We start from the raw sequence: 26,876 nt of genomic DNA, 5'->3' as shown, positions 1-26,876 counted from the left end.
TGTTCATCATCCAGAGGTGCTCAAAGTGCTATTTTCAAAGTGCCTAGTGATATAAACTATATCCCTTCTGCAACTGCAAAACAGCAGACACACTCTCCCAGTTTGCCAATAGCTCCAGTACCAGTTTCAGTGTAGGATATGGTGATGTGGGTTTTTTCCATGTTGCACAGGACCGCCTGGGACCCTGTGAATTTAACAACAAAGAGAAGATGCCCTGATTTCATCTGCATTTCAGACACTATAACACTCTCAAGCCAGAGGAATATTTTTAAACTTTTATTTTGAGGAGCCATAACATATTTTCAGTAGAGGGGTGGATTCCCGTACAAGAATTTGAGTCTTTCCTTATATAACCTTTAGGGACTTAATAAGCTTTAGTCCACAAATACCCCTGCTTCTAAAGCAGAGAAAAGCTAGCTACAGTATGCCTATAAATATTCAATACAGTACGCAATGATTATTCCTTTGCAGTGTATATGTATGTTTAAAATCATAAGCAGACACCAGGCTTCTGTTTCTATGTCACCCAGCAGTACCTTTGAATGTCATCCCTAAGGCTTGGGACTCTGAACACTCCCACAATGGAAATAATAATACTAGTGGAACATCTTGTGACAATCCTATCTCCCAAAATTCACCCCAGATCATACATTTTTAAACTAAGACGGAATCAGTCACTTTGTTTGCTTTTCCTTGGTTATAAGTAATTTCTGAAAGGATTAAAAAATTATGAATGGACCTTATATGCCCTATCTTTATACAAAGGCACCATCTTCTCATTTCAACAGACACAAACACACAGCCTAAACTTGATTCGACTTACCCACCCACAGATTTCCACATTGGAGATCCACATTTACCATTTCTATTATTTTAAAAGGAGCTCTCATTATTTCAGATCTTTGCATACAAATGCTTTTCCTGACTAGACATCTGTGTGACTAAAATGAAAGCATTTCCTTTCAGATGGTTTTTGCTAGTAGCTTCCCTCCCCCACTTTCACCTTCAATGTAATTTCTCTAACCCTGTGCTGAGTCCTGCACTGTGCAGCTAAATCACTGCACCATCACAGCTCTGCTGATACCACTAGGGCTGTGTGGAGATTATAAAGGTTTACCTGGCTCACTGCAGCACTTTTGGGGACTGTAAGACAAAAATGCGATGTGGTCTGGGCGCGTAAGCTAGAGTGACCATGCAGTATTTGAAAGAAACAGCAAAAAGAACAATGAAATTCTAATCTTAGTAACTTTTCTAGTTAGCCTAGTGAAATGTTAATTAGGCAAATATCTTCAGACACCTTCTTTCTCTTATAGCTAGGTGGTTGAGTACTTTGGTGACAACCTACATTTGCAGGTCTTTGAGCCAAAGGGATTTTAATCTGTGACCTTCTTCACCTGAGGAAGTTACTGTTGTTTGGGGCATTACACCTTTTGCTTTATAGGGCATCATCGTTAGCAGGGAGGGTGGAGGGATAATGCTCTGTTAGCTTCTTGCCATGTGTACAGAAGTAGGTCTAAAGAAAGCATATGGCTTGACATCAGTCCTGGGAAGCAGAATGGGACATAACTGTCATAGAGATAATTAGATTAAGTTTCATGACTGCATTCTTGCACACTGGTATTCATTTTAGGGATTATTCATGCCATCTATTTTAGGCGCCTCACTGTAGGTATAAGAGATACGAAGTCATTCTCCCTGTTCTCCATTTACAGCCAATAGAGGAAAACACTCTAAGCTGCCTTGAAGTTTTACTGACTTGTACAGAAGGATTCAATTCCTAATTTAGAGGCCTAAAGTTGACTACATAAATCCCTTTGGTGTTCATACGTCACCAAATATGTCGGGATTACTATTAATCTTTGACAACTAAAAACCTAATCTTCCACCATTTCAATCAGACTTCAGAAGGCTCTGACTCAAAACCCATCCACAAATATCAAGTTTTACAGAGAAGCTATTTCTCAGTAATTTTTTATTTATTTATGTTTAAGCACACCAAGGTATATCAACATGTTACCTGATGGAAAACAGATGATTATTTCTTTTCTGCTCAGCTCTGTTTCTGAATCTCAGCTCTGTTTCTAAATGGCCATCTGGAATTTGTCCAAACTTTTCTGGGCTCTGCCCAAAAGACAATTTATTCAGATGGGGTCTGGAAAAAAAGCGTAGCTTAAGTGATAAATGTTATTCCAGACCTGTGCAGTAACACTACAGGTGCATGATTAACCTTAAAGGAGGATCTGTGGCTAAACTCCATAGACCAAACTTTGAAATCCAAAAGAAACTTGCAGGTAAGTCATATATTTTCCAACTCCTATTGAGTTAGGCAGGCAATAGCAAGAAAGAGAGAGGGGTGAAAACCTGCTTAACAAGAGCAGGAATAGTCAAAATAGCATGGAAATTACATCTGGACACACCCCCAGATATTTCACTTCCAAGTCAGACTTTTTGCTGCTTCTTAAGGAACAGGGATAACAGCACTGAAAAGCAGAAGTGGTTGGTTGATCACACCGATTTCATAGACTGAGAGGTTACTGATAATGAACAGAAGCAATTTTTCTTGCAAGATGTTTGTACTTTCATTGTAAACTAGCAAAAGAGAACAAGAGACAAAATATTATCCAAACATGACAGAAGCCTGCAGACTAGAAGTGGGGAATAGGGGTTTTTCAGCACAAGGAAACAGTTTGCTTTGAAGCTGTAGGAACCTGAAGAAACATGACAAAAAGAGAAGTTTAACTATTTCCTAAAACAAAATATAAATCAGTATTTTATGAGTGTGTGTGTGTGTAAATATTTTTATGAAGCCATTTATGAACTGAAGAAATAATGTTAACAGCAAAAATCAGATGCCATCCACTGGATGTGCGAGGACAGCTTTTTATCTACCGGGTTTTTAGTATAACTTTAACTGTGGAGATGAGTAGCACACGTCTACATTTTAAGATGGTGGTGTTCTACAAATGCATATTTTCTAGTCTTGAACGGAAGAACTGATTTCTGTCCATTTTCATTTCCAGCTTACATAGGCAGGGAGAAAACCAGGAACTGATGTCATGTGTGAGAGGGATGGAGAGCCTTCTTAGAAAATGCTTCTCCCACGCTACAGAGATAGGGATTGTATAAACGCTGGTTTTCTAATGTGTTATGGGATTGCTGGAGTTACTTGTATTTTACTACTAAGTCCAGAAAAACAACTTAAGGTGTATTAAATATGGTAATTTCATACTGCTCGTTAGGAAATTGTCTCTCCAGTGATATCTGATAAGTCAACTGAAATACAAGAAATATCCTTTGCTGCTCAGTCTCCTTTAACAAAACACACAAAATATTTAAAAACCAAGTGGACATTCCCCTTATTTGCAGTCTTTACTCAAGAACTGCAAGGCCATGGACCTTTGCTCATGGAAATTGGTAACAAATCCCCTCTAAAAGAGCTGAAAAATTAAAGTCGCTTTTTCTGTCAGGCCCAGCATGGAATCCAGCATCACCACTTCTGAGGCCAGTTTTGTACATAACCCTGGAAAAGTGAGGGTCTTTCAGTGTTTTGTTCATTTCTCTAAAAGGAGGATGCCATGTCACCCCTTCAATCTTTCATTTACAGAATCAATTTAAATTTGGGTACCTGGATTTCCCTGCACATGCAGGCACACAGCAAGATTGACACATTTTAAATATTGAGCTTGTTAGATGGCACAGCCCATTTGGAGTAAGCCTCACAGTACTGGCTGCATGGGACCCATAAAAACTGTACAACAGCACTGATCCAGTCATGTGATGTATACATTTCCAATCTCTGATCAGTTTTTACAGTGCTGTGATACACAAACTCCCTATGAAACATCAAGTTTCTTTGTGTCAAAGAGTTATTAGTGGCAAATCTCATTGCTCTAAGTCAGAAACTCTCATGAAATTTTAATGCACAAAAGACAACACAGTGATAAAACTTCCCACCTGAAATCTTCACAAAGGTATCTAATCTAATAGTAATGTGTCAACCACATCACTTGCACATCAACTTAGTTTCTCTGAAGGGTCCTCTCATAATGTTATGCTGCAAAATCTTACCTCTCTCAAACAATGAAGCTTCTTAAACAAACAAATCAGTAGTGATTCCTATACCTTTGCAACCTGGCTGTAAGTGAAGACCGTCTCGAAGTCTCCCTGCATGGATATGTTAGCACTTACAGCTTGGCAAGTTAACTGGAACATGACAAACATGGTTTTCATCAAGTATCTCCCAAATGCCCAGTTTGCCTTCCATGCAGTAAGCAAGCCAACTGGGTTTGTTCAAAATATGGCACCTTTTGCACCCCTCAGGTGTTTCTCAAAAGTGCTTATTGTCTTTTCTACAGCAAAAACTTGTTCAAAGAGAAGTTTTGAGTTGTGTGGGCATGTAGCACCTTAGATAACGGGCATCTGGTTGTAGAGTGGATGAGACACGCATTTAATGTTGGCCTTGAAGCCTTCTGAGGCCTTGGAGCAAATAGGTGGTTGATGGAAATCAGCATGAAACTGCTTTGCACTGTGTCTGGAGTGGGGGAATGTGAGCATATGCTACCTCAATTATGGATTTTCTGTCAGCAATGGCATTAAAAACATGTATTGCACTCAGAAGTTAGCTTATTCTAAGTGCATACCATCTCCAAAGGCATGGAGCATGGAGCAGGTAGTGTGCTTAAAATTAGACTTCAGCTCATTGCCTACTACCTTCTTCTGGGTATGGTGGAAATGTAAACTCCACCATTGAAAATAACTCTTAAGTGCTCTTTCTGAGAGGAACGTTCACTCTCCTATCTAGACCAAAGCTATCAAATATCAACATTTACAGCTGGGTGTGGAGGATGGGGAAGGAAGCAGTGGAGACGAGGAAAAGAAGGCAGTACTGTTTACTCATTATGAAAGAGAAAGTATATTCCACTAATAGACCAAAGAGAAAAATCATTTCCCTTTTGGGGGAAATCATATGCCAATAGAGAAAATGTTATTTAGGATAAAGATCTTGAGGCCAACTGAAAAAATGAATAATATGTTGACAATTTGATACTGGCTAGATTGCTGCCTGTTGTTTGTGTGAAGGTTTTAGATACTCCAATATATTCTGCGTCCTTTACAGAAAGACTTCTTAGGTTACAAACCTGGACCCTGTAGACAGTATACAGTTAATGCTTAGTTTTCCACAGAAACAGGCAAGATAGACAAAAGATTAAGAGAATTACAGCAAACTTTACAGCAAATTAAATCTGTGATGAGGAGAATACACTGAAACCAGGGCAGCTGCCATCATGGAAAGTGTCCCCAGCATGCCATGAGGATTGGCAATACCCATTCAGCTGCTAAACGCTACAGCAGGTATCGTTGCTCTCCTCTACCTGGGGAAAGCCACAGGCCAACTGCCCAGGGTCTGATTTTGAGAGAAAGCACGTCCTCAGATGAACTCCCAATTCTTTAGGTAAAGGAGTAAACTCACATGTCTGAACATTATGTTCATGGATGTTGCTGAGCAAGGGTTGACCTCAGGAGAGGGGAAGATGGCTGTTTAATGCATTCAGAAACTAAAGCGATATGCCATTTCCTCAGTAAACATCAAGGATGTCTTTAAAATAGCTGCATTATTATATTACTGAGTGAAGCGCTCACAGCATGTGGGCACAGAAAGCCCTTTTTCCCTCCGTGGCCTTCACTGCTCTCCCAGAGCCCCAGTTTTTGGGACAGACTCACATCAGCAGGTTAGCCCGAGCACTGCCACAGGACTGGGCATCTCCAGAGCCTCCGTGGTTTGGGAGGAGGACACTCACTGGTACCGGGGAGATGCTTCAGCATTTCCAAGGTTCCTTCCGTAGGAGATGAGAGACAACTTCAGGAAGAATATATGTGCCACCTGACAGTCATCAAGCTTCCCAGCAAACCATGCTCAGACACCCGTCTTCTTGAACTGGAGGGAGAGTTAGAGTCAAATCAAACCGGTGACTCACAGGAGAGCACAAGCTGTCAGCTGGAAAGCCACAGCACTAACTCCAGCAGAGCGCATCTCAATATACATTACAACGCATTAGAAGTATTAAAGCACTTCAGCTTGCGTAGTTTAGAAGTTATGAGCACAAAGGGCATTTGCCTTTTAATCATGTTTTTATGAGCTGCCTGAGTGGTTTGCAAGCAGTTCAATATCCACTGCTGCATACCATTACTGCTGTATTTTCTAGAAGACCGCTTGGGAAACACAAGAAAGAAAATGACTGTGATCAAAGTGAAATTACAATACACAATTGCATCTCTATGAATGCTCTAGCCAGCTAATACAAATAGACTGGAAAAAATTGATTTGACAAGATCCATCAGAAAAACAAAGCAGTGCTTCCAAAACCATACCCCTTACAGGTATGCTTTTAAATAACTCTGTGCTTCACTTACATGGTTTATAATGTCAATGTAAATTTGAAAGGATCTGGAAAAGGAAATGTATTTGATTTCTTTTATTGGGCGTCTTTGTGAGCAGATAATGTCACAAACAAAATATTTTGCTCTTGCTCAGGACTAATTTGATCATCCTGAAATGTCACAAACAAATGGACTACCTGCTCTTGCAAGATAGCATTATGCATTTTCAATTGCATTTCCAAATCCTTAAACACCCACTCATTAGTATATCAAATACATTTTCAAATAAGTGCTTTAGCAGGTTAGCATTGTTTTCAGCAAACAATGTTTCCACAATGCATTTTTTATGCTTTGCAGAAAATGTTCTTGAAAAATAGTGATGTTATAAATTCATTGAATTTCTGGGTTTATACAGTCTGTGGCTTATGTTATCTATTTCTTCTAAGAGGTTGCTAAAAATATTCACATCCCTTCTTGGTTGACCATTCATTGCTCCAGAAGTGGAGAAAGACACTTTGATCTGCATGAGAGTTACATTTTTGGTGTGAATTGTAAATAAATACAAAAGTTCATATTTATTCACTGTTTTGGAATACATTACAATTTCAGAAGAACTTTGCTAGGATGCTGACTGAGAGGATGTGGAAAAGGCACAAGTAAATTGATTTTAGCTTTTAAATGAGAGCTGTTGTTTACATTCGTTACACTCATCAATCTCACTGAATTACCTGCAGGGAAAATGCAAATTTCTGGTTATTCATCTTAAAGATACCCAGACCTTTTTGGTCAGGAAAAGAAGCCAGATATTTTTTTGAAAACACTGATTTCTTTTATGATTTTAGCATGCTGCCATTTCAGTTTTGGGCTGTGATTGCAACCTCGATGCAGCTGCTGGCTGACTTAGCCCTCGAACCAAAACCCACATCTCATCCAAAGACTCTTGGTGGGAAACTTTGATTCCATTTTAGCAAGGCTCTGTGCAGATCTCAGGGTCTCTGTGTGCCCTCGTATCAGGTTGAACCCTTTGGGTCCCTAGAGAAGGAGTGTGCACACCCAGCACTGCCAGAGAGGTCTGACTTGGCCACACCAACAAACATCTGATGCACCAGGTCCATGCTGTGTCACAGCCCATGGACACAATGTCATGGGTGGCATAGGCACACCCTTTATTTATATTAATAATGTGCTTTGGGAAAACAGAGCACCAACATCTCTAAGTCTGGCTGGTACAACATTGGTCCTGTTTAATGTATCTTTTCATAAATTACTTTCTTCAAAGCAACCCATTTTTTTGGGCAAGGCAGAGTGCAAGAACAGTTGGGTTTATATTCCTATCACACTTGGCACACACAATGTGGCACAGGGAAACGTGAAGGGCAAGAGGTGAACTCAGGGTTTTCTTTGAAGCCCCAGAGCAAAAGCAGACATTAGGATGGCTGATATTTTGATAAAGCTTCCTGTGTCCCGGTGGTAGCCCTGAATATGTTTTGTAGATACGCTTGACAGCCAATGGACGCAACTACATATTTTTTTGCATCGGCAGCAGTCTGTTTTTTGCTGTGTCAATTCATACTGGTTTATAGGAAGGCTTAATTCTTGTTTTGACAGCTACAGAATTGTTCTGTGGTCCTGAAGGACTGATTTTGCTTTTCCTACCTTAAGCCTATTTCAGACATTCAAATCCTAATGACAGTTGTGCTATGTTTGGTTTTGTTTTTAATAAAAGGTGTTTGGCAGCCAAGCTGTATAATTCTTTGGGTCCAACATTTCAGCATTAAGGGGGGAAGTGCATTTCTTTCTGAACTGCTTGGAAAACATGTTGCCTCTAAATTATATGGATTCCTGTTTGATTCCCTGCTGAAAGTACAGGCGGGATTGTCATCTGACAGAGGGGACATTTATTTTACAGTTACTCTATGTGAGAGTTTGACTTCTGTTGATAAATGAAGATGGGTGTGTGGAGTTTTCTACCTGACTTCTTTATATGTTGGCGGTAAATGTTGAAAGACAGGATTGCACGAGCATGGTGCTGCCAGCAGTATGGCCATAATGACTACGCTTTACTTGGAATCATCGTTTAGGATCTCATTAGCTTCTGTTAAAAGACATGACTTTAAACTTTTGACATCAGATATACAAATACATCATTAACACTTTTTAGTCCATCATCTGTACTGCAGCATTTCTAATTGCAAACGAATGGAAGTTATGCTGGCAAGAGCCTTTGCATGCAATAAAAAGCACTGAAACAAAAAGCTACATTCAGAAGGTAGGGATTTTTTCTATTCCCTTCTTGCATATTAAAGCAGTGATATTTATTTATTGTCCAAGTGAGATTGTGCCACCAACAATAGGACACTTTCTTTTTCCCATCTTTCCAAAGGGCTGTAGGACAAAAGACCCAGCATTTTCATGCTGTAATTCCTCACCCGCCAATCTGTACGACTCACATTCACATGTTTTACAGGTTTTCCATGGAGAGTCACTTCCTTTAACTCCATTGCCTAGCTGGTTACCAAATGCTTACAAAGGTTTAACAGGATTTATGGAATTCAGGTCAAAGGTATCACATACAGTGCTACAGAAACTTAGTTGTCTAATAACACCAAATGCTTAGAAGTCCATTTTGGCCAAGTTCAGCCCAGTTATAGGACTGAGATCCAGACCATATGTAATGAAATCTTCAGACTGTTCTGGCATTGGAGTATATGTAACGGAAAACAACTCAGTATCCATTTGCATGTGCTACCTTTTCCACATGATGATTTTACAAGGCAATTCTCCAACAAATCTGAACAGTATGCTTTTGTTCATGCTATCAGCGAACACCAGGGGAGACAAAGCAGGTACAAAAATGGGAATAAACATTGTTCTACTGTTCTGTAATTGCAAACCTAAGGTTGGACGAAAATTGAGCTGCAGAATGCAGTATCACTGCTTGAGCATCATAGGAATCTGATTTACAGTTTGCCGCGAGGGAGGAAAGAAGGCTTTATTCTTACTGTTCCTACTTCGACTAAGTATCTATCTGCATCAACAGTATCTGAGCCTACTAAGACAGGATTGTAAGAAGTGCAGGTATTGGGGTGACAATAATGACCAGAATACCTGAACTAGACCAACAGACAGTCCATATCTTTTACATGAGAGTAATCATACAGCTGCTGTTGTGACCAAGATATGAATGTGCAATCCTTAAAATACTTGAGGTACAGAGTTGCCAGAAAAGTATCAGTAAGGGGATTCAGTGGAAATAATGAAAGAAACTATGTACAAAATGTTGGGGAAGGACAGAATTAAAATGGACTTGTTTGGTACTTGGTATCTTAGAAGGTATATTTCTCCTGGAAAATGCTAGAAGTACAGGCACCACTTGAAATAAATGAAGAGGCAATGTATTACAAATGGTGTGATTTCTATGTCCTCTGAGGAGGCATGTCCTTGTTTTCCAGTACATAGGTAAGACAAGCTGATCCATAGGAGTTTATCACCTGCATTTACACTAACGGAAGCCAGTCTCCCCTATGCAGGTTTTCCCCCCCCCCCCCCCCACTGCTTTTATTCTTTCTACCTGTTCTGCTTTGCCTGAAGGAGAGTTAAATTAATGAGTTGCCTTTGAAATATACTTTCTCAATAGTGGCACTATTAGTGGCACTAATAGTGATCGAACACTTGTTCTTGCTGAACTTTGACTTACATATTCAGGCACGTATAAGTCATATGTCCATATAACTAGAGAAGCTCAATTCCTATTTCAAAATCTACAGCCACAGGACTCAATAAAACAGGAACCTTAACTATGTTTTTTGCAGGTTTGCTGTTACCTGTTGTGTGAACAGCTGCTGAAACTCTTTGTCCACTCTTCAAACCCCAGTGTGAAACTATATTCAGTTGATTCTATATGGTCTGTTCAGAAAAAAATTCTCTCTTTACACAGAATGTCCTACTGAGCAATGGCATACAACAAAATAATGTTTGATCTAGTAGACCATGGTCTCGTCTATGTGTGAGTAACACAAGATGGGAAGTGGGAACTTTGTCTTAACATTCAGAATTATCATCAACTTCATCTGCCTCTGCACATGCCCTCTAAGGGGAACTGCCAATCACAAACCACAGTATGGGCAGAGGTCTGAAGAAAGGGGCATTTGAATGGAAATCATTTACCTTTACTTTCCTGACTGCTTCGTGATACTTCCTGATTTTACAAGGAAAAAATTCTCCAATCAGTTCTTCACCTTTGTGGGAGGAACCAGGTTTTCCGAATGACTGAAACCACCACTGATATGGATGACCTGATATTATAATCCACATCTTCCTCCTCGCTCACCCTCCACTGCATTTGATGTGCCGCTGCTGTTCCAGTTGTCCTGTCCTGTTTTGGCAGGTGCTGTGCTCCCTCCTGCAGCCCTGCTGATTCAATCTAGCCCCCTGTGCCCCTCCAGATCTATCCCCACAGCAAGGGTGAGGTGGGAAGGAAAGGTAGGAAGAGATTTATTAATAAATGCAAATTAAACGAAACCTTAATGCCCTTCACAGTGTCAGGGCATGATGAATTTTAATTCCTAGGGAACTGCTCTCCAGCTTTCCTGTAAGCACTGTTTCTTAAGAGGTTAACGTTGTGCAGTACATGCTTTTCTCAGCCCTCCATCTTTTAGCCTTGATGAGTTCTGGAGTGAGGCTGGAGCCTCACTGCATCCACCCTTTAAACATCTAGCCTAACAGGGCCTGCCACATCTCAGGAGGAGGGGGACCTCAGAGCAGAAATGTAAGAAGTGCAATAAATAACTAAAATGCTCACCCAGTGCAACAAAATTCCCTGTCACTTCCTATGAGCCAGAAAGAGAAAAAAAAGCATCACTTCTGCCACTGAAAAAAATCTGCATAGCTTTAACAAGGGAACTGAACAGGTTTCCTCTTGAAAATTTTCAAGTGGGTATTGTTTCATCCATTACATTTTGTGTTCTGCTCCAGGCTGCCAGGCCTGAAGGAGAAAACACACAAGAGGGATGTAGTACACATCGTTGGCACATGTGGCAAACCTGCTGCCGCCTCATGCATGCTCCAGTGCCAGCACCGCAGCAGAACCAAGTGCTTGTGAGTGTGCTTGCTGACTCCCCACAAAAGCTTAGCACACCCTGAATTTTGGCTTGTGCTTCTCCCCTCTTTGCCAGGAAGTCTCTGGCAGAGAGCTGGGATCCTGGCACCACCTAAGCACAACCACATCTGCTCCACATCAGCATTTCTAAAAGAGTTAAATTCAGGGTGGGTGGGTTCACGGCAGGCCCTGGGGGTGCCAGCTATCCCCCCATCGGCCGCATCTCCAACATCGTACCCAGTTGCTCTGCAATGCTGGAGCAAGGAGTTGTAAACAACCCCAAACTCAGACAAATGCACCTAGAGGGATTGTGAAGGGGACAAATAGGCTATCAAAGGGTGAAAGTGTGAGGGTGGCTTTTGCGCCTGGGCCCTTATCACCCACCCATGCCCCATGTGCGGTCCCTTGCTGCACCATGGCTGCATGGGGAGGCACTGCACCAGGCTCCTGGGGGCTCAGTGTTTTAAGACCTCAAATGTAATCCTTTTAAAAGGCATCTTCTAGGTATCTTGCAAGTATCTTGTCCTACAGGTGCCCAGAGCAGGTATGTAACCTATTTCATCATCAGCTGCTGCATGAGAGCAGAGGGCTGGGTACATTTTCTAGCTAACATGGTCACAAAATTATTTCTAGTGCAGCATATACGTGCAAAGCCACGTGTGGTGTTTTCAGTGGAAAGCACAGACTGAAGGAAGCGTGGGAGTAAGGACGTAATGAAATGAGCTGCAGGGCTGTCTGTGGAAGGTAGGGCAGCTTCTCCTGCTCACTCTCCCCTGTGCCTGTCCTCGAGCCAACCTGCCACTTCAGGAGCCCTAAGTACACCTAAATTTAAATTTCTTGCACCCTCAGGTCTGTAACAGAACCAGCTAGGGGTTTTACTAACTTGCAAGTCAAGATCACAGCACTGACTTTTATTAGCTGACAGAACATCAACTGTGGTACAGAGCAGCAATAGCAGATCCGCGGTGGCTGCCTCATCACTTCAAAAATCATGGGCAGGACCTTATTGCTGTAATAGGGCAGTGATGCTATTTTTGTTTTTAAGGGTCTATCATTGTGTTGCAGGGAGGTGTTAGTAAATGGCTGCTTCTGATGCTTCCAGAGGATGCGCTCTTTGGGAAGTGGTAGGTGACAGGAATGCACACGGTGAGGTCAAAACCAAAATGAGCCATGTGAAATGCTCAGCCCTGACGAGGAACTTGCACCCCCTGTCTTGCCTTAAAAAATCATGCTGCTGCGGTGGTGCCTTGTGCAGCTTGGTGCCGTCAACAAAGCAGAACAAAATGTCCCTCCTTAAAATGGAATCACTCTGTAAGTGATGTGAAAAGAGGGATGAAATTTCAGTAAGAGGTACAGCTTCAACAAAAAGTCATGGATCACCACATCCAACTTAATAGGACTGTTCTTCATCAGGGGAAAAAATGATCAAACTGCAGCTGAGATGACGCGTGGAGCTTTTTAACCCACCACTGCTTACCAAGCAATCTGCTCTCCACTTCTGACAGAAAAGACTTTTAGCATCTTTAGGGTAAGTGTCTTAAGGGAAGAGTGGTGTCAGTACCAATAATCAAATGATAGAGATATTTTCTTGCAGACATGCTAGCACTGATTTTTGTCTTAACCTCCTTAGTCATAATGAAAGAAATATCCTGAAGTCTGCACAAGGCAATGCCATCAAGTCAATGAATTTCTATGAACAGATTAACTGTTGTACAGCTGTAACCTGTCTCTATTCCCATGCCAGATCACTAATTACCTCCATTTGTTTTCTATAATGGACTTCTATCTCTGTGGAGGTTTTTTTGCCACGAAAATTTGTCTCACTCACAGCAACAGCAAGCCTGCATTCAGATTTGTCCCTCCAAGGGCAGTGTTTCCTTTTTCCCATTTTTGTGCTCATCAGTCATACGAGGCAGCACCCACCACCCAAGTTGCTGCAATCATCTCCTGAACCGAGTGGTTCCTCTGCTCAAAAGCCTAGAGGCAATGCCCGCACTCAGTCACGCCCTTAAAAAATCCAAAAGGATTTTACTGACCGTGATGGAGTCTCAGGTAACATTGGTCTTTAGGGCCAAGGATTTTCAAAGGTTGTTTCACTGCCTGCTGTATTTCCCAGCCATAGATGCCGTACCACTATATTCAGCTTGTTTCAGTCTCCTCTAGGAACAGGCTGCTTCTCTTTCTCAGCCATTTTCTTGGTCTTTTTAATAAATGCTGGTTTAAAATGCTGCATTTTGAAACACTGACAGGTTTGTAAAGGCAGATACTGGTAAAGGCAGAGGACTGGCTGAGGCCATGGTTGTGACAGGGGGGAGGCAGCTGAAGGGTTGCAGACCTCTGCCTGGTTCATACAGCTCCAAGTTGTGCAAATCCCAACAGGCCATTTTTCCCTCCCTCTGCACTACAGGCAAAGCCATCTTTCCTCCCTACCTCCTTCTGCTTTTCCTTGTTATTGAAGTGTCATGGAATTTTTCTTTTAAATTAGCTTATGGAAACTCCACCTCCCCTCAAGAGCAAACTGCTGCCATCCCCATCACACTAGTGCCATGTCTTCTCTCCAACAAGGAATCGTTTTGTCTGCATCATTTTGTGAATATACATTTGGCTTATGTTAAAAGTCACAAACTATCACTTGCTGGTATTTTTATTTTCTATCAAAAGAGAATATATGTCATTAGTTGATTTTCTGCCCATTTTTTCTGAGGAATTAAATGAGCCTATAACCACACAGTTGCCTAGCAATGCAGACAGCAAACCACACTACACACACCACTTCTTGGTAAAAAAAAAAAGGAGAGTATTAAGAAAGCAGTGGCAATGACAAGCTCACACACAGTTATGAGTGAAGGTTGATAGCACTGTTTTCAGGAATGAGCTTGGTGCCATTTGGCCCAGGAACATTCATCAGTGAAAGAACACAAGTATCTAATATGCAAGCCACCAGCTTAGTAAGGAGCAGTGAGGATACCGAGGTTTACAGCAATGTATCGGATGTGTTGGTTTCTTATACCTGACATTTACCACTTAGGATGCCAAAGATGTAATCCAGTGACATGGTGTAGGCTTGCCAAAAGCAACCAGGGAACATGTGATCTGCTGAGATCACACCGCTGAAATCAGCTGACTTCTAAACATTAACCTCTATTACAACAATTCAAATTACATGAAGAATGGGGATTTCAAGACACTGTGATTGTGGCTGCAGTTGCATCTGAGATGATAGGTGGGTGAGGAGGAGTCATCTACCAGTGACTAAAGCTCTGCTGGTAATTCATGATCTATGTATCAGATTTGTAGCACTGGCATATTGGGGCTTGTAGTCTAAAGCAATGTTGTGAAGGTGTGAAAAACACAAAGTGTAATTGTTGCGGCTGTGATGAGCAGTATGATAACAGAATAAGTAGCAGCACACTCATTATCTAAATCGCTAATAAAGGTTTGCGCCAGGTACTTGTGGCACTGGAGCAGTGAGGACACGAAGCAAGAAATGACCAGCTGGGACATTCAGGGCAAGAAGCGCTGCTAATCGGTGGAGCTTGCATGTATGCTTAGCACAGGGGTAACCAGTTAGCTGACTAGAGAGTGAATAATAGATGGGTAACAGAAAACAATGCACAGAAGCAACAGATTAGAGTGTACACAGCAGGGACCAGTAGCATGAATTCTTTGTCATAATTTGCAGGTTTGCTGCATTTTTCCTGCATGCTGTCTGATCACCTGCACGAGGCACATTATTTACTTGGTGACCCTAAGTAAAGTAACCTGTGTCTGCATGACAAATCCTCTAAAGGTGTGCAGTTGGGTCAGGCTGAGAGAGTTCAGTCCTTTGAAGAGATGGGATAAGAAGCATCCTCTGGAGCAGGCAGTGGAAGAGCAAAGGAGGGAGAAAGTTGGTCTGGTACTTGGTAGGATCAAAGAGACAAAAGAGGTTCCTGAAACCTGCAGAGGGCATGAGGACGTTGTGTGGGAGACTGTTTCTGTAATTAAAGGGTATTGAGAAATCTGGCTAATTTGGTACTCACACACAGCTGGCTGCATCTGCTTTGGCACGCACGTGCGTGTTGTGCTCAGGGGCATATGCTCAGAGGAGCACATGCTGAGCCCTCCACAGCAATTCAGAAACTCAGCACAAAGATCTCTTAAAATGTACCACTGGGGGAGAGGAGCTGAGGCTGCTGGCACAAAGCAGCTGTGAAGTTTAAACCTTGCAGTCACCTGAAAAACCTCACTCAAAGGCTTTCAAGGGAAAGACAGTTTCGAGTTGTCTTTAAAGCTCCTGAAGTACTTAAGGCTATAGCTTTATTGGTAGGTTATGCTGTGCAGCGGGAACAGACCTGTAGCATGACAAAGATGGAGCTGTTATCCACACTGTCCATTTGGGGAGAGGGCTCTGCTTCAGTTGAGTAAACACCCCCATGGCCCCTCAGCCTGAGCACTGGCTGGCAGCTACATGGTGTGGGGTGGATAAGGGGCACCCCTGGAGAGCACCTTCGAGTTGACCGTCAGCTGAAGCGAAGGCTCCTTCCCCTGCGGCTTCTCCATTGCATGAGCCAGTGAAGTGGGGGCCAGCCACAGGTTAAAAAAAAGTACTCCCAGTGCAAACTAAGCAGCTGATGTGGGCATACGCTGGCAGTGTGCTTCTGGACCTGCCCAAACTGCTTACACCCAGCAGGCAGCTGCACACCCGGCATCCTGGAGACGACCAGGACACTGGCCCATCTCTCATCTCACCTGCAGGATGCACCTTCAAGGCACTCTCCTAATGCGTTGGAAAGGGATGGCAAAATGATGGCGAGAGGGGGGAAATGAAAAGACTTCTGAGGTGCCTTTCCTTCTCCCTCCCTTTCCTCTAAAGAGCACTGAGGTGGGCAGGAGGGAGGGTAGCCCCACGCCTTCCTCCTTCGGAGGGAAGTTGAACCCTCATTTGCCACCTGCTTGGCAGATGCTCAGACCATCAAAAGCTGGAGGATACCCTGAGGTGAAGCTCTATTGATGTGTATTACTTTGAACCAATGAATATTTCATTACTGGAGAGAGAAAGAATATGAATCAATAATTCAGGAGTAAGGAAAGGGGAAAGGATGGATTGGAACCACTGCTGGAGGATGTGTTTCACTTTTTGAAACCCTTAAACTCTGCGGTTTCTTCAAAGACCACCTTAATTATACACACGTACAGTCTTTTCCATAAAGTCTTAAAGCCACTATACTCATCAGAGGAACAATCATCCCTTGCCCCACCACTCTAATCAATGAGCAACGTTTAACACAAGGTTTCAAACCACAAACTTCCTTCTGGAGGTCATCTCTGATCCACTCTCTTTCTGGAGGCAGGGGAAGAGGGAAGAGAGAGAAAATGGGGTTGGGAAACACTGGGAGAGGAAAGAGAAAACCAGAATTAATTGAACAACAAAGTCATAAAGAGGGAGGCAACGTAGTTACGAGCAACAGCAATGACATTTCTGCTCTAATTTCATTTTGAACTGAGCCTTGAAGAAAAAGAGGACATAAAGGATTGAAGAAAAAAAGGAGGTAAAGGATTACTGATACAGAAAAAATGATCCTAGTTTTCCAGTGAAGCAAAACTGGTTGTTCTTCTAAAGCATTAAGCTGAGATCTTAGTTTTCAGCTAAAAGTATCTGGAACTTCTGGAATTTCAAAGGGCTTAGAAGGAACTCATTTTGCCAAACCCCTACCTGTTTGCTTGGAAATACTGGTTCAAACTGTTTATTGCTCAAATAGAATGTTTTGAAATTGTGGAAATATTTTCTTTCCAAAAGCATACATTTCAAACCAAAATCTTCTGATAAGAGGGTTAGGATGCCTTTATCACACTAAACTTTAGACATGGTTTTCAAATGTGCAAAATGATGGTATCAAAATGAAACATTTTACCTCATCGCTCTCTGTTTTTTAAATATGGATTGAAGCTATTTCTTTGTATTTCTTAGTTTTGTCCTGACAAATCACACAAAATGTTTTCCCAACCTGCTCTCTCCCTTTGTGGTAAACTGCAAGAAGAGCAACATGCTGTGTTACTTAAAGTGGCAGGACACTGGATTAGCACACATTTTCTTCCATGGACAGTGCTTAAAACATTTATTCTGTCCTACAGGGAGAGAACTTTTTTATTATCTGGGTTTTAAAGACAAAACTTAGTATCGCCCATAGGTACAACCACAGTACCGGCTTTTGCAATTCCTCTGTAAAACTTGCATCACTGTGAGTGCTCATTTGTTCAATAAGAAGCAGAACAAAGGCTGGAATATTTCCTTAGATTTTCTCACAAAAAAAAAAAAAAGATGGTCTGAGGCGTATTTATTTTGATGAATGCAAAAGTACAGGCATAAATAGGCTAACTAAGCTGACAAGGCAGGGTTAATCATGAAATAATTAAGTTTGCGAATAAAATCCTAAAAACATTTCCACTGACCTCAGCAGTGTTTGGATATCACCCCAGGTGCTTTAGCAGGAGACATATTTCTTTTTACAGTGAAAGAAAAGACAAAGAAAAAGGACATTAAATAGTTCAATATTTGGCACAGCTGGGATCAAGCCGACACACTCAGACACTAACGTACAGCTTCTTCAAGACTATATTTTATCCGCACCCCATGGAAAACCCGGGGGCCCTTAGCAGGCATCAGTGAGCATGGCGAGCTGCAGGATCAGGCCTATCGGGCAGTTCCCTCCATGGCTCTCACGGACAAGCCTGAAACGTTTAGGTGTAGGTGGGATTAACACCCACAGGTGATTTTTTTTATGCAGCTCTACTCACAAAAAGCAAATTGTTATTTGAGGAGGAATTGATCTCAGCTAATGCTAGGCATCTTTGGTTATAGATGCGGGTATAGACCAGGACCTGCATCCAGCCTAGGGCTGATGTGGCCATCTCGGCTGGTCACCTCACACCCCTTTATAAGCAAAGGAGAGAAAAAGGCACTTTAGGGGTGCAGCTCACCCAACCCGTTTGCAATGCCAGCCAGGCTGACCCACAGCCCAGAGGGCAGTGGCAAATCCTGCTCACAAGAAACCAGCTGTGGGCTCCAGTGCTTAGAGGAATCTTGCCCAGTCTGTCTGAATGGATTGGCATTAAATTAAGAGAACGAGAAAATAAATACACAAAACTTTAAGTGTTTTCTGAGGCTTTCCCAGCTCCTCTAGCATCCTGGGCTGACCAGTCATGGCGTGGCTGCCCTCAAGACTGGGGGAGCTGGTACATCCCAAGGGTCATACCTGTCTCTGTGGCTCGCCTGCAGTCATGTGTTTGCTTCTTTTAATGCCTCTTCAGCTAATTTTCTTTGCAGATTCATTCACGGGACTCATAAACATAATGACTGACATCATTTGGCGCTATACTGGAGATTTCATGGCTCCTGATATCATCTGTAGAGTCGTTCGCTACTTCCAGGTATAGAAAACTCATGCTCTCCTGTATGCCCAAGCTTTCATGGCTTTGCATCCCCACAGCAGTAAACCCCAACAAAAATCCTGTGGAGACATTTTTCTAGCATCAGAAGTGTTAAATGCTGAAAGTGTTTGTTTAAAGTTGAAACACTTTTAATTAAAGCACATTAAATCTTAAATTTTGTGGACAAGATAAAGGAAAAAGATCTGGGTGAAAATACAAGGGTTTTTTTCTTTTTTCTTTTTTTTTTTTTTGTAAAAGTTTTCAAATATTCTTATTTCAGTGTTCTTGCTGACATTATTTTCTGCAATAAATGTGTCTCAACTGCTGCCTTATATACCTTCTGCCCCAGGTGGTCCTACTATATGCCTCAACTTACGTCCTTGTGTCACTAAGCATAGACCGGTATCATGCCATAGTTTACCCAATGAAGTTCTTGCAAGGAGGTAGGAGAATTTCTGTACCTTGCTATTGCTATGGATATTATTGGATAGGTTTTTGTTTCAAAATTCTTAACCTTGTTGTCATGAATTATTCATTCCTGCTGCAGCAACATTTGGACTCCATTACAGTTTTCCAAATGGCAAAGGAGCTGCGGTTTCAAGATTTATTAAGCTGCTCTTAGCCCTCAGCAGTTTTTATAAGCATTGTTTTAGCAAAGAATGAAATGACATTTTAAAAAGTATAGAGATTTCATTATCTTCCAGCATTTTGAGAAGGTTATTATGGGCAAAAGCTAACCCTCGTACAACTATACTGACTCTAGGAGCTGCAAGAGCTATATCGTCTATTTATTCACACTAAAAAAATAATTGGATAGAGAGTCCAGTATGGAGAATTCATACAACAGTTTGATAAGAGAACTTCAAAAGGTATAGCATATAAGTTTGAATATCTATTGTTTCTTATAATTTCTTCTAATTGTTATTTTTACAGCACTCGGATATATCCTGGCTGCTTAGCAGTACAATTTAAAGAACATGATTTCTTTCCTACAGAGCCAAAGTGGGACATTAAGTGGGTTGCACGGAGTGAATAAACAGAAATAGCACGTGGGGAGGAAGGGGAACAGTTACAAGAACCATGAGGGCTGGAAGATGCTGGTTAATCAGATGCAAATATCATTCTTGTTCTGGAGTAACGATGGCTTTTGCCAGCCTGCTCTATTCAGGGGATCAGATTAATGGTCCTTTCTGGCCTTAAAAACCTATGAATCAATCACAGCACACAGGCAGTGGTGCAGCTTTGGCAGATGTTAAGGTCTGAAAACTTCAAATACTTGTGTGAAATTTAACTTCATATTCCCCAGCAGGCAGACGAACTTTTTTCAGAATGGGGAGACTGATCTCAAGGTTTTCTTCAGCAGCCTCTGGGAGGTGCACCACGCTCTGCAGCTCCTGCTGACATTGCGCCAGGCTGGGGAGGGCTCATAAACCTGCCAGCTGAGGCGAGCAGTCAGACAGATCCGCTGGTGTTACTTCTTCATACATGGTACAGGAAAAGCAGCACTTGTTAAATTACCACCTGGTCTTAGTAAAAAAATTGGTGGTTAATCTTTGCAAATCACTTTGAAGTTGAAAAAACCCCACCAAACCACCTCAAATCTTTATAAAAACATTTTTTTTAACTCAGTCCCATTTCCCATACCTATACCATAAAGTTTTTTCTTTTCTTTTTAAGACTGGAGAAGAGCAGACATCGGACCCAGCTGAGGGGCAGCAGAGCCATCAGCTGGGTGTGGCTGTGGGTGGGGGGAAAAGCCCAGGAGCAGAGATAACACTGACAAAGCCCACCTGCCTCTGGCAAAGGCTGGCTACACACTGATGGACGAGCAAAGACCGTGTCCAAAGGGAAAAAGTAGGCAGCTGTAAATCCAAAAGGAGGATCTAGAGAGGTATATTTACAATAGCAACTTCCCGGAATATACATAAATATTCAACTTTTCAACTCAGCTATTCCTAGAAGAGGTGTCATGGCAGGGAGCTTTTGAAATGCCCTCTTTGCTATTCTGCAAACAGAGAACAACGAGATTTACAAAACATTGTCACTGGTGATGACACAGTCAAACTTTAAAAACAGTTCTGAGTCAACCTGTGGCAATTTTCTTTCCAAAATGAAACACTCATCCCCCCAGATCCCTCAATCAAGAAACAAAAGAGTTGTTTCTCCTTACCAATTTAAAAAAAATATGTTTCCATGTAGCCTTGAAATATCATTTAGGAAAAAAAAATCAAACATTTTGCTTTGAAAATGTCAAACAATTTCTTTTTTTAAGAATTGTGGTTTAGTTACTAGACTCAAGTCTTGTTAAAAGTATTTGCAATGAGCTGTATTTTGCATGGCTTCTAAGAAAACAAACTTCAACAGTTAAATTTTTTATACTTACTTTGCAAATACATAAATGACCACAGAAAGTACAGGATGTGGAAGAATTATACATTCTAATCCTAACACTTCTACTGTATGAGGCACCTAATTCAATAACCAAAGGGGTCATTAAAAATAAAAATCGTAAAACAAAGATCGAAAAGAAACTGAGAAGTTATAGCAGAAGACATTTTATGACTATTTCACCATGTTGAAAAAGTATATGCAAAACAGTATACAAACCTAGCAACAGGTGACAATAGAACTGCTTAAGTAAAAGACAAAATCCAAATAGGTGTAAACTGCCCCTTTGCATGGCAAGATGTTAAAGTCCATCAGATCAACAAGATTCTGGAGCAGCTCTCTCTCTCTCTGGATTTTAAACCTAATTTTAAAATGACACTCACTTTATAGAAGGATTGCACAGCATTGCCATCCATGGTAGCGGGGAGCAAAACCCTTCGCAAGAGGTGCCTCCCCGCCACATGTTGCTAAAAGAAGGTAGATGTGCACAAACCCACTGCTGCAGCACACGGATGGCAGAAGCAGAGCAAAGGGGTTGATGACATGAAAACATCCTTTAGGAGAGTCAGTGCCAGAGCTCGCAACTGAGATTCCCGATCCAACTCTGCGTGTTAGTCTTGACCACCCCAATACGAAAACCTCTCAATTTAAAGAGCAATATTGTTTTTAAAGGAAAATACTGAGACTAGCTGAATAGAATATCATATTTCAAAAGCTGTTATTTATTTGATTCCATTTATAATTGATATAGTTCTAGTTATATGATTTGTTGTCATTTAGAGCGTATTAGAGCATTTACAAAAAACAACATTAAAACCCCTGCTTGTGAGGCAGCCAATTACTATTAGTCTGATAAAACAAAAATCTACTTATCTAGATGTTTTCAGTGCCCTGTAAAGCCTCACAAGGTCATATTCTACGGAACACGAAGAACATCTAAAAACAAGAATAAATGAGCATCGCAGGTAATGTTTTATAAAACACAACGATAAAATACCAGCCTTGCCCAACCCAAATTGCCCACTTCTCTTCAAGTTAAGGATGGCACTACACAGTGCAAAAAATAAAGTATATTACCCAAGTATGATCTTTGCCCCTTAGAAATAGGCTGGTGGGCCCCACTGAGGCTTGTACGTATGTAATTTAAGTAGCTAGCCCACAGTCGAAAAACCCTTTCTGTCAGGAGATATTTTGTGAAACTTACTCTTAATATGCCTTTTGCTAAGTTTATTCTGCTATGCTTTGGGAAACTTTACAGTTCTCCTTTGCTCGTGCAATATTTATAGACTTAATCTAACCCTCTGACACAGATGTCAGCGGAGTTCCCTCAAGCCCTAGATTAGCAAGACTGTATTTTGCTGAATGTGGGTAGCATTTAAAAATGAGCAGGATAAGTGAATGTTTGCAACTGATGTTTTATAAAGCATAAAATTACTTTTTGAATGTTTCTCCCACACGCTTTCGTATTGCTCTTTGAGCTTCAAGGAGGAAAGACGTTCTTCTTGATATGCATAATTTAAAGTGATTTTCTATTCCACGCACAACCTCGGGTATTTTGTAGGACAATAAAGTATTTCAACACCAAAGCTTCCAGATCAAAAAAATCTGTCCCCATCTGTTCCTCTCGCAATCTGACTCAGGAGGAATAACTGCTGCTGAGAATCACTGCTACTCCACAGATCAGTCCTTTTCCCCCACACTTTTCAGCTAGAGCTACCTGGGTTTCAGCTAGAAGATGCCGATTTGTGAAAACAAAAGCCTTGGGTCTGTTTGCTCCAAGCCACTGATTTCCCAAAATCCCATGGGTGCCAGCAGTCATCATCTAGTTTCCCATCAGTTTTCCCCACTCAGCAGCGTAGGAGGCCAGAAGTCAAGGGGAAGCAGTAGCCCAAACCTGACAAGTGTTTCGGGATCCTTCAGCTCCTGGACCATGAAGTCCAGCAGGATCTCCTCGTCGATGTCTGTTGTGGCAGACAAAAGAGGGCTGAGCACTTGAGCACCAGCATCTGCCCTGTCTCGTGGTTAGCGGTCCGTCCTTGCCATGGCTTGGGCACGTGCCCATCAACAGGAGCTGGGTTTGGTCTCCGCCATGATGCAGAGAACTGCAGGAGATGCCTGGGCTCTCCAGGACCACATTTCTTTGGGGCAGTAAAGTTGCAGCTGGGGTCAAAGGCAGCTGGTTGTGCAGTTTTGTTCTGACCCTGAACTGAGGCATTTTCTCTTCCCCAATAGGAAATGTTTTGTGAGCTTTCTCACTTCAAGGGGCATCACAATGTTTCATTTCCATTCCAAGGAGGATATTTCCCCAGCCAGTACATCCACTATGCTCCAACCTAGTTTATGTTTTAAGTAACCCTTCCCAGCCTCAGCCTTCCTCTGTTGTCTGTAGCACAAGGGCTCCTTCTTCTTTCCTGTCTCTGTGTCCTCCTACTGACAGCCGCTCTGCTGTGCCAGGGTAAGAGCGTGCAGCTGGGCAGGCCTGCAGTCCTTTGCATTCATTCATGATGTCTTCTTGGTGGCATAGAGGAATCATTACATCTCATGTTTCTGACTTGCTGAGCCTGACCACTGCCTTTCTCATAGTGTTTCAGATTCAATGGGCCCTTAGCATCTTTAAATAAAACATGTAAAATACAAGCCCATAAAAGCATGACTTTTTATCATGAGAAGGAGATGAAATCCCCATTCTCCTTTGCAGTCTTTTCAGCATCAGCCAACTGCAGTCCCAAATCCCCTTTCTTCACCTGGTTTCCTCCTCCTCCCCGCCTTTCTATCAGCACCACTACAAGGGACCAGTCGCACCAGCACCCCCATTAACATTAACACTGTCTGTTTGTTGCACAGAAAGACAGGCGAAAGTTCTTATTGGAGTGGCCTGGAGCCTCTCCTTCCTGTTTTCCATACCGACTCTGATTATTTTTGGGAAACGGCAGCTCTCCAATGGGGAAATGCAGTGCTGGGCTCTGTGGCCTGATGATTCCTACTGGATACCCTACATGACGGTGGTGGCTTTCCTGGTGTACTTCATTCCTCTGATCATTATCAGGTAAGCCTGAACCGCAGCCAGCAAGCATGTGCTGAAAGCTGTCAAGTGTGCAATCAGCTTAATGCTTGAATTTCTACTCATTCATTACAATTTCATTTTCACAACTGCCTTACAGCTGCTGCAGTTTTTAATCACATAATGCATGTGTTGCTCTACTTGCCCTGGGTGTTCTCCATGAGGTATTAATGGCCAGAAACATTTTTTCTGAATACAGCACTGGATCTGTAAGTGCATCCACTTATCTCCACAGCTTCAGGCTTGAAATGTATCTTTATAAATCCAGTATGAATGTCTAGCTATTATGATAGAACATAATTTTAATAAAAGAACAGGAAACCACACTTAACACTAATTAAACTGAAATTAACTTAAAGTGCTCTCAAGCTTCATAGTACTAGAAAAATGTTTCTTCACTAAGATCGGAAAGAAATCTCCAAGCACTTGAAGCTGCCAACCACTCCTAAAATATGAGCAAATAAAATTCTTCCTATTTTGTAATGCGAAACCTGAGCTGCAAATATTTGAGACTGATTTGCTCAAAATCACAAAGACAATCTGCAGCAGAATCTATTTTAAACTGAGGTTAACCAATATCCCAGACTGTGCTTAGTGACCGCTGAATTTTATTACCTCCCTCTGGGATGCTGCCATTAGCTGCTGTTAAACAAAAATTATCTAGCCATGAGGAGCTACCAATGCAAAGGAGCAGTCAAAAACTGATGTGGAAGGGGAGTGAGGCTTCTTAACTGCCTTGAAAGGCTGCCAGTGGCAGTAATTTGTTCTCCAATGCCTTTCCTTTCTTTCCCTTTTCAGTAGCAAGGTTATAACAGGATTTCTTAGTGTCCATCTCTTCTTCTTAGTGGCAAAGAAAACTTGCTGGGACTCCTTTTGCCCCGCCCCTAATTTGGTGACATGATATTTGGGCCATGAAAGAGGAGCTATGTTTTCATGTCCCTTGGACATCTCTCTTGGTCCATCCGCTTTTGCAGCAGGTGATGAGCTGTGAGACTCTGCTGGCTTCTCGCTCATTAGCATCTCCGGTCAGAGCAGGGCAGGGGGTGGGGGGGACACACACTGATCTTTTCTAGATGATAAGACTGGCTAAGTAAGCTAAACAGTAAAGGCTGTGTCATGGGTTTAGTTCCTTTCCAGTTGAGTTGTGCCTTGAAGTTTCTTACTCTTTAATCACGGAGATTAAGTTCTGCAGCTTCTAATGGAAAGAAGTTTATCTCTGTTAGAATCAAAACCGTGTGGTGCTTGATACTCATCTAGCTGACTTTTTGATACGTATTCAACATTGACCAGTGTTGCTCCCTAGAGAGAAGGGACAGTTTTTATACTTTGCTCATAACACATCAGTTTGCTAAACCTTCCATTTTTGTGCCAGATTGCACAGATGTAACAAATAAAATCATGAAAAGTTCTCCTTAAAGAAAGGAAATGATAGCAATAGGGAAAAACTACTCCCAGGTTGTCCAATTGCTTTTCCTTCCTAGACAGGATCATTTATGTTTGTATGTTTTCCTGCCTCGTAAAACCAGCTTAGTTTTAAATGAATCAAAAAATATTCTTGGGAATATGTAAATAAAAATGTGGGTGGATCTGCAGCCCAGCACTAGCAGCAAAAGGAATAAATACACACAGAAGAGACAAAAAGTAATTTAACCGTGAAAAGAAATGGCACTAGAAAACTTTGAGGTTGGCTGTTACTGTGAGAGGAGTTTTGTTATGAATTTTCTCAAGTAGCTAGCAATCAGGAAATATTAGTCGTCATCTTCAGTGTTTTAGGAAAAAGGCCCATAGCCTATCCAGTTACCAGTCATTCCACAGGTGTGTGAAACATCTCTTTCACATTCAAACTTACAGATTTGCATGCTTTCTGCTACAGATCAGCCACTCCTTTTTACATGGCATATATACTCATTTGGCAAGAAAAGGCCAGCTACAGAGCAACAAATTTTTCGGAGCTGCTGACGTTATGCTCCCTTCCTCCCTGCCAAAGGAAAATATTCAAACCAGATCAGGTCTATGACTTGCTTTACAGTAAATTCCCAGAGGCAAGAAGGTGATGAAGACATGAGAGGAAAGGGAAAGGCAGTGAAACTGGAATTTCATGAGGTGGCCCTGACAGCTGAGACATGAATAAACCATCCTAAATTTTTTTGCAGCTTTAACCTTGACTTTCACATGAGAAGTTTATGGCAAGACAGGAACTTAAAACACTGACCTTGCAGCCATGGGGCAGAGCGGTGCCTGTTGCCTGCCTGGACACGTTCCTGGTTTCAGTGTACACTAACACAAATGCTCCCACGTCCTTGCCAGCAGAAGTCATGTTTTTGACAGGTCCTAAGTGATGTCCGGCACTGGGAGGAAGGAAAGGGGGTGGTGCAGGGAAGGATTTTTTTTGTGCCCATTTATTTCTAGTTGTCAGTGATACTATTTTCTTCAGAGTAGAGAGGATTGTCTAAAACCACATAAAAAGAGGATTACCATCAGGACAAGGTTTGCAGAGACATTATGAACAAATGCCATGCAGTTTGGAAAGAAATGGATATT

General features: G+C 41.8%; 1 protein-coding gene across 1 annotated transcript in view; it reads left to right on the top strand.

Moving 5' to 3' along the window:
• Positions 1–26,876, top strand: part of NPSR1 (neuropeptide S receptor 1) — a 63,560-nt gene that overhangs the window by 25,517 nt on the left and 11,167 nt on the right. The window contains exons 3-5 of the mRNA XM_049816320.1: positions 18,783–18,886; positions 19,236–19,329; positions 24,119–24,320. Of these exons, the coding sequence (XP_049672277.1) occupies positions 18,783–18,886; positions 19,236–19,329; positions 24,119–24,320 (400 nt within the window). The remainder of the gene's footprint in view (positions 1–18,782; positions 18,887–19,235; positions 19,330–24,118; positions 24,321–26,876) is intronic.

Source organism: Accipiter gentilis, chromosome 14 (genome assembly GCF_929443795.1).
Source record: "Accipiter gentilis chromosome 14, bAccGen1.1, whole genome shotgun sequence".
NCBI lineage: Eukaryota > Metazoa > Chordata > Aves > Accipitriformes > Accipitridae > Astur > Astur gentilis.
This window is presented reverse-complemented; position numbering and strand designations above follow the sequence as displayed.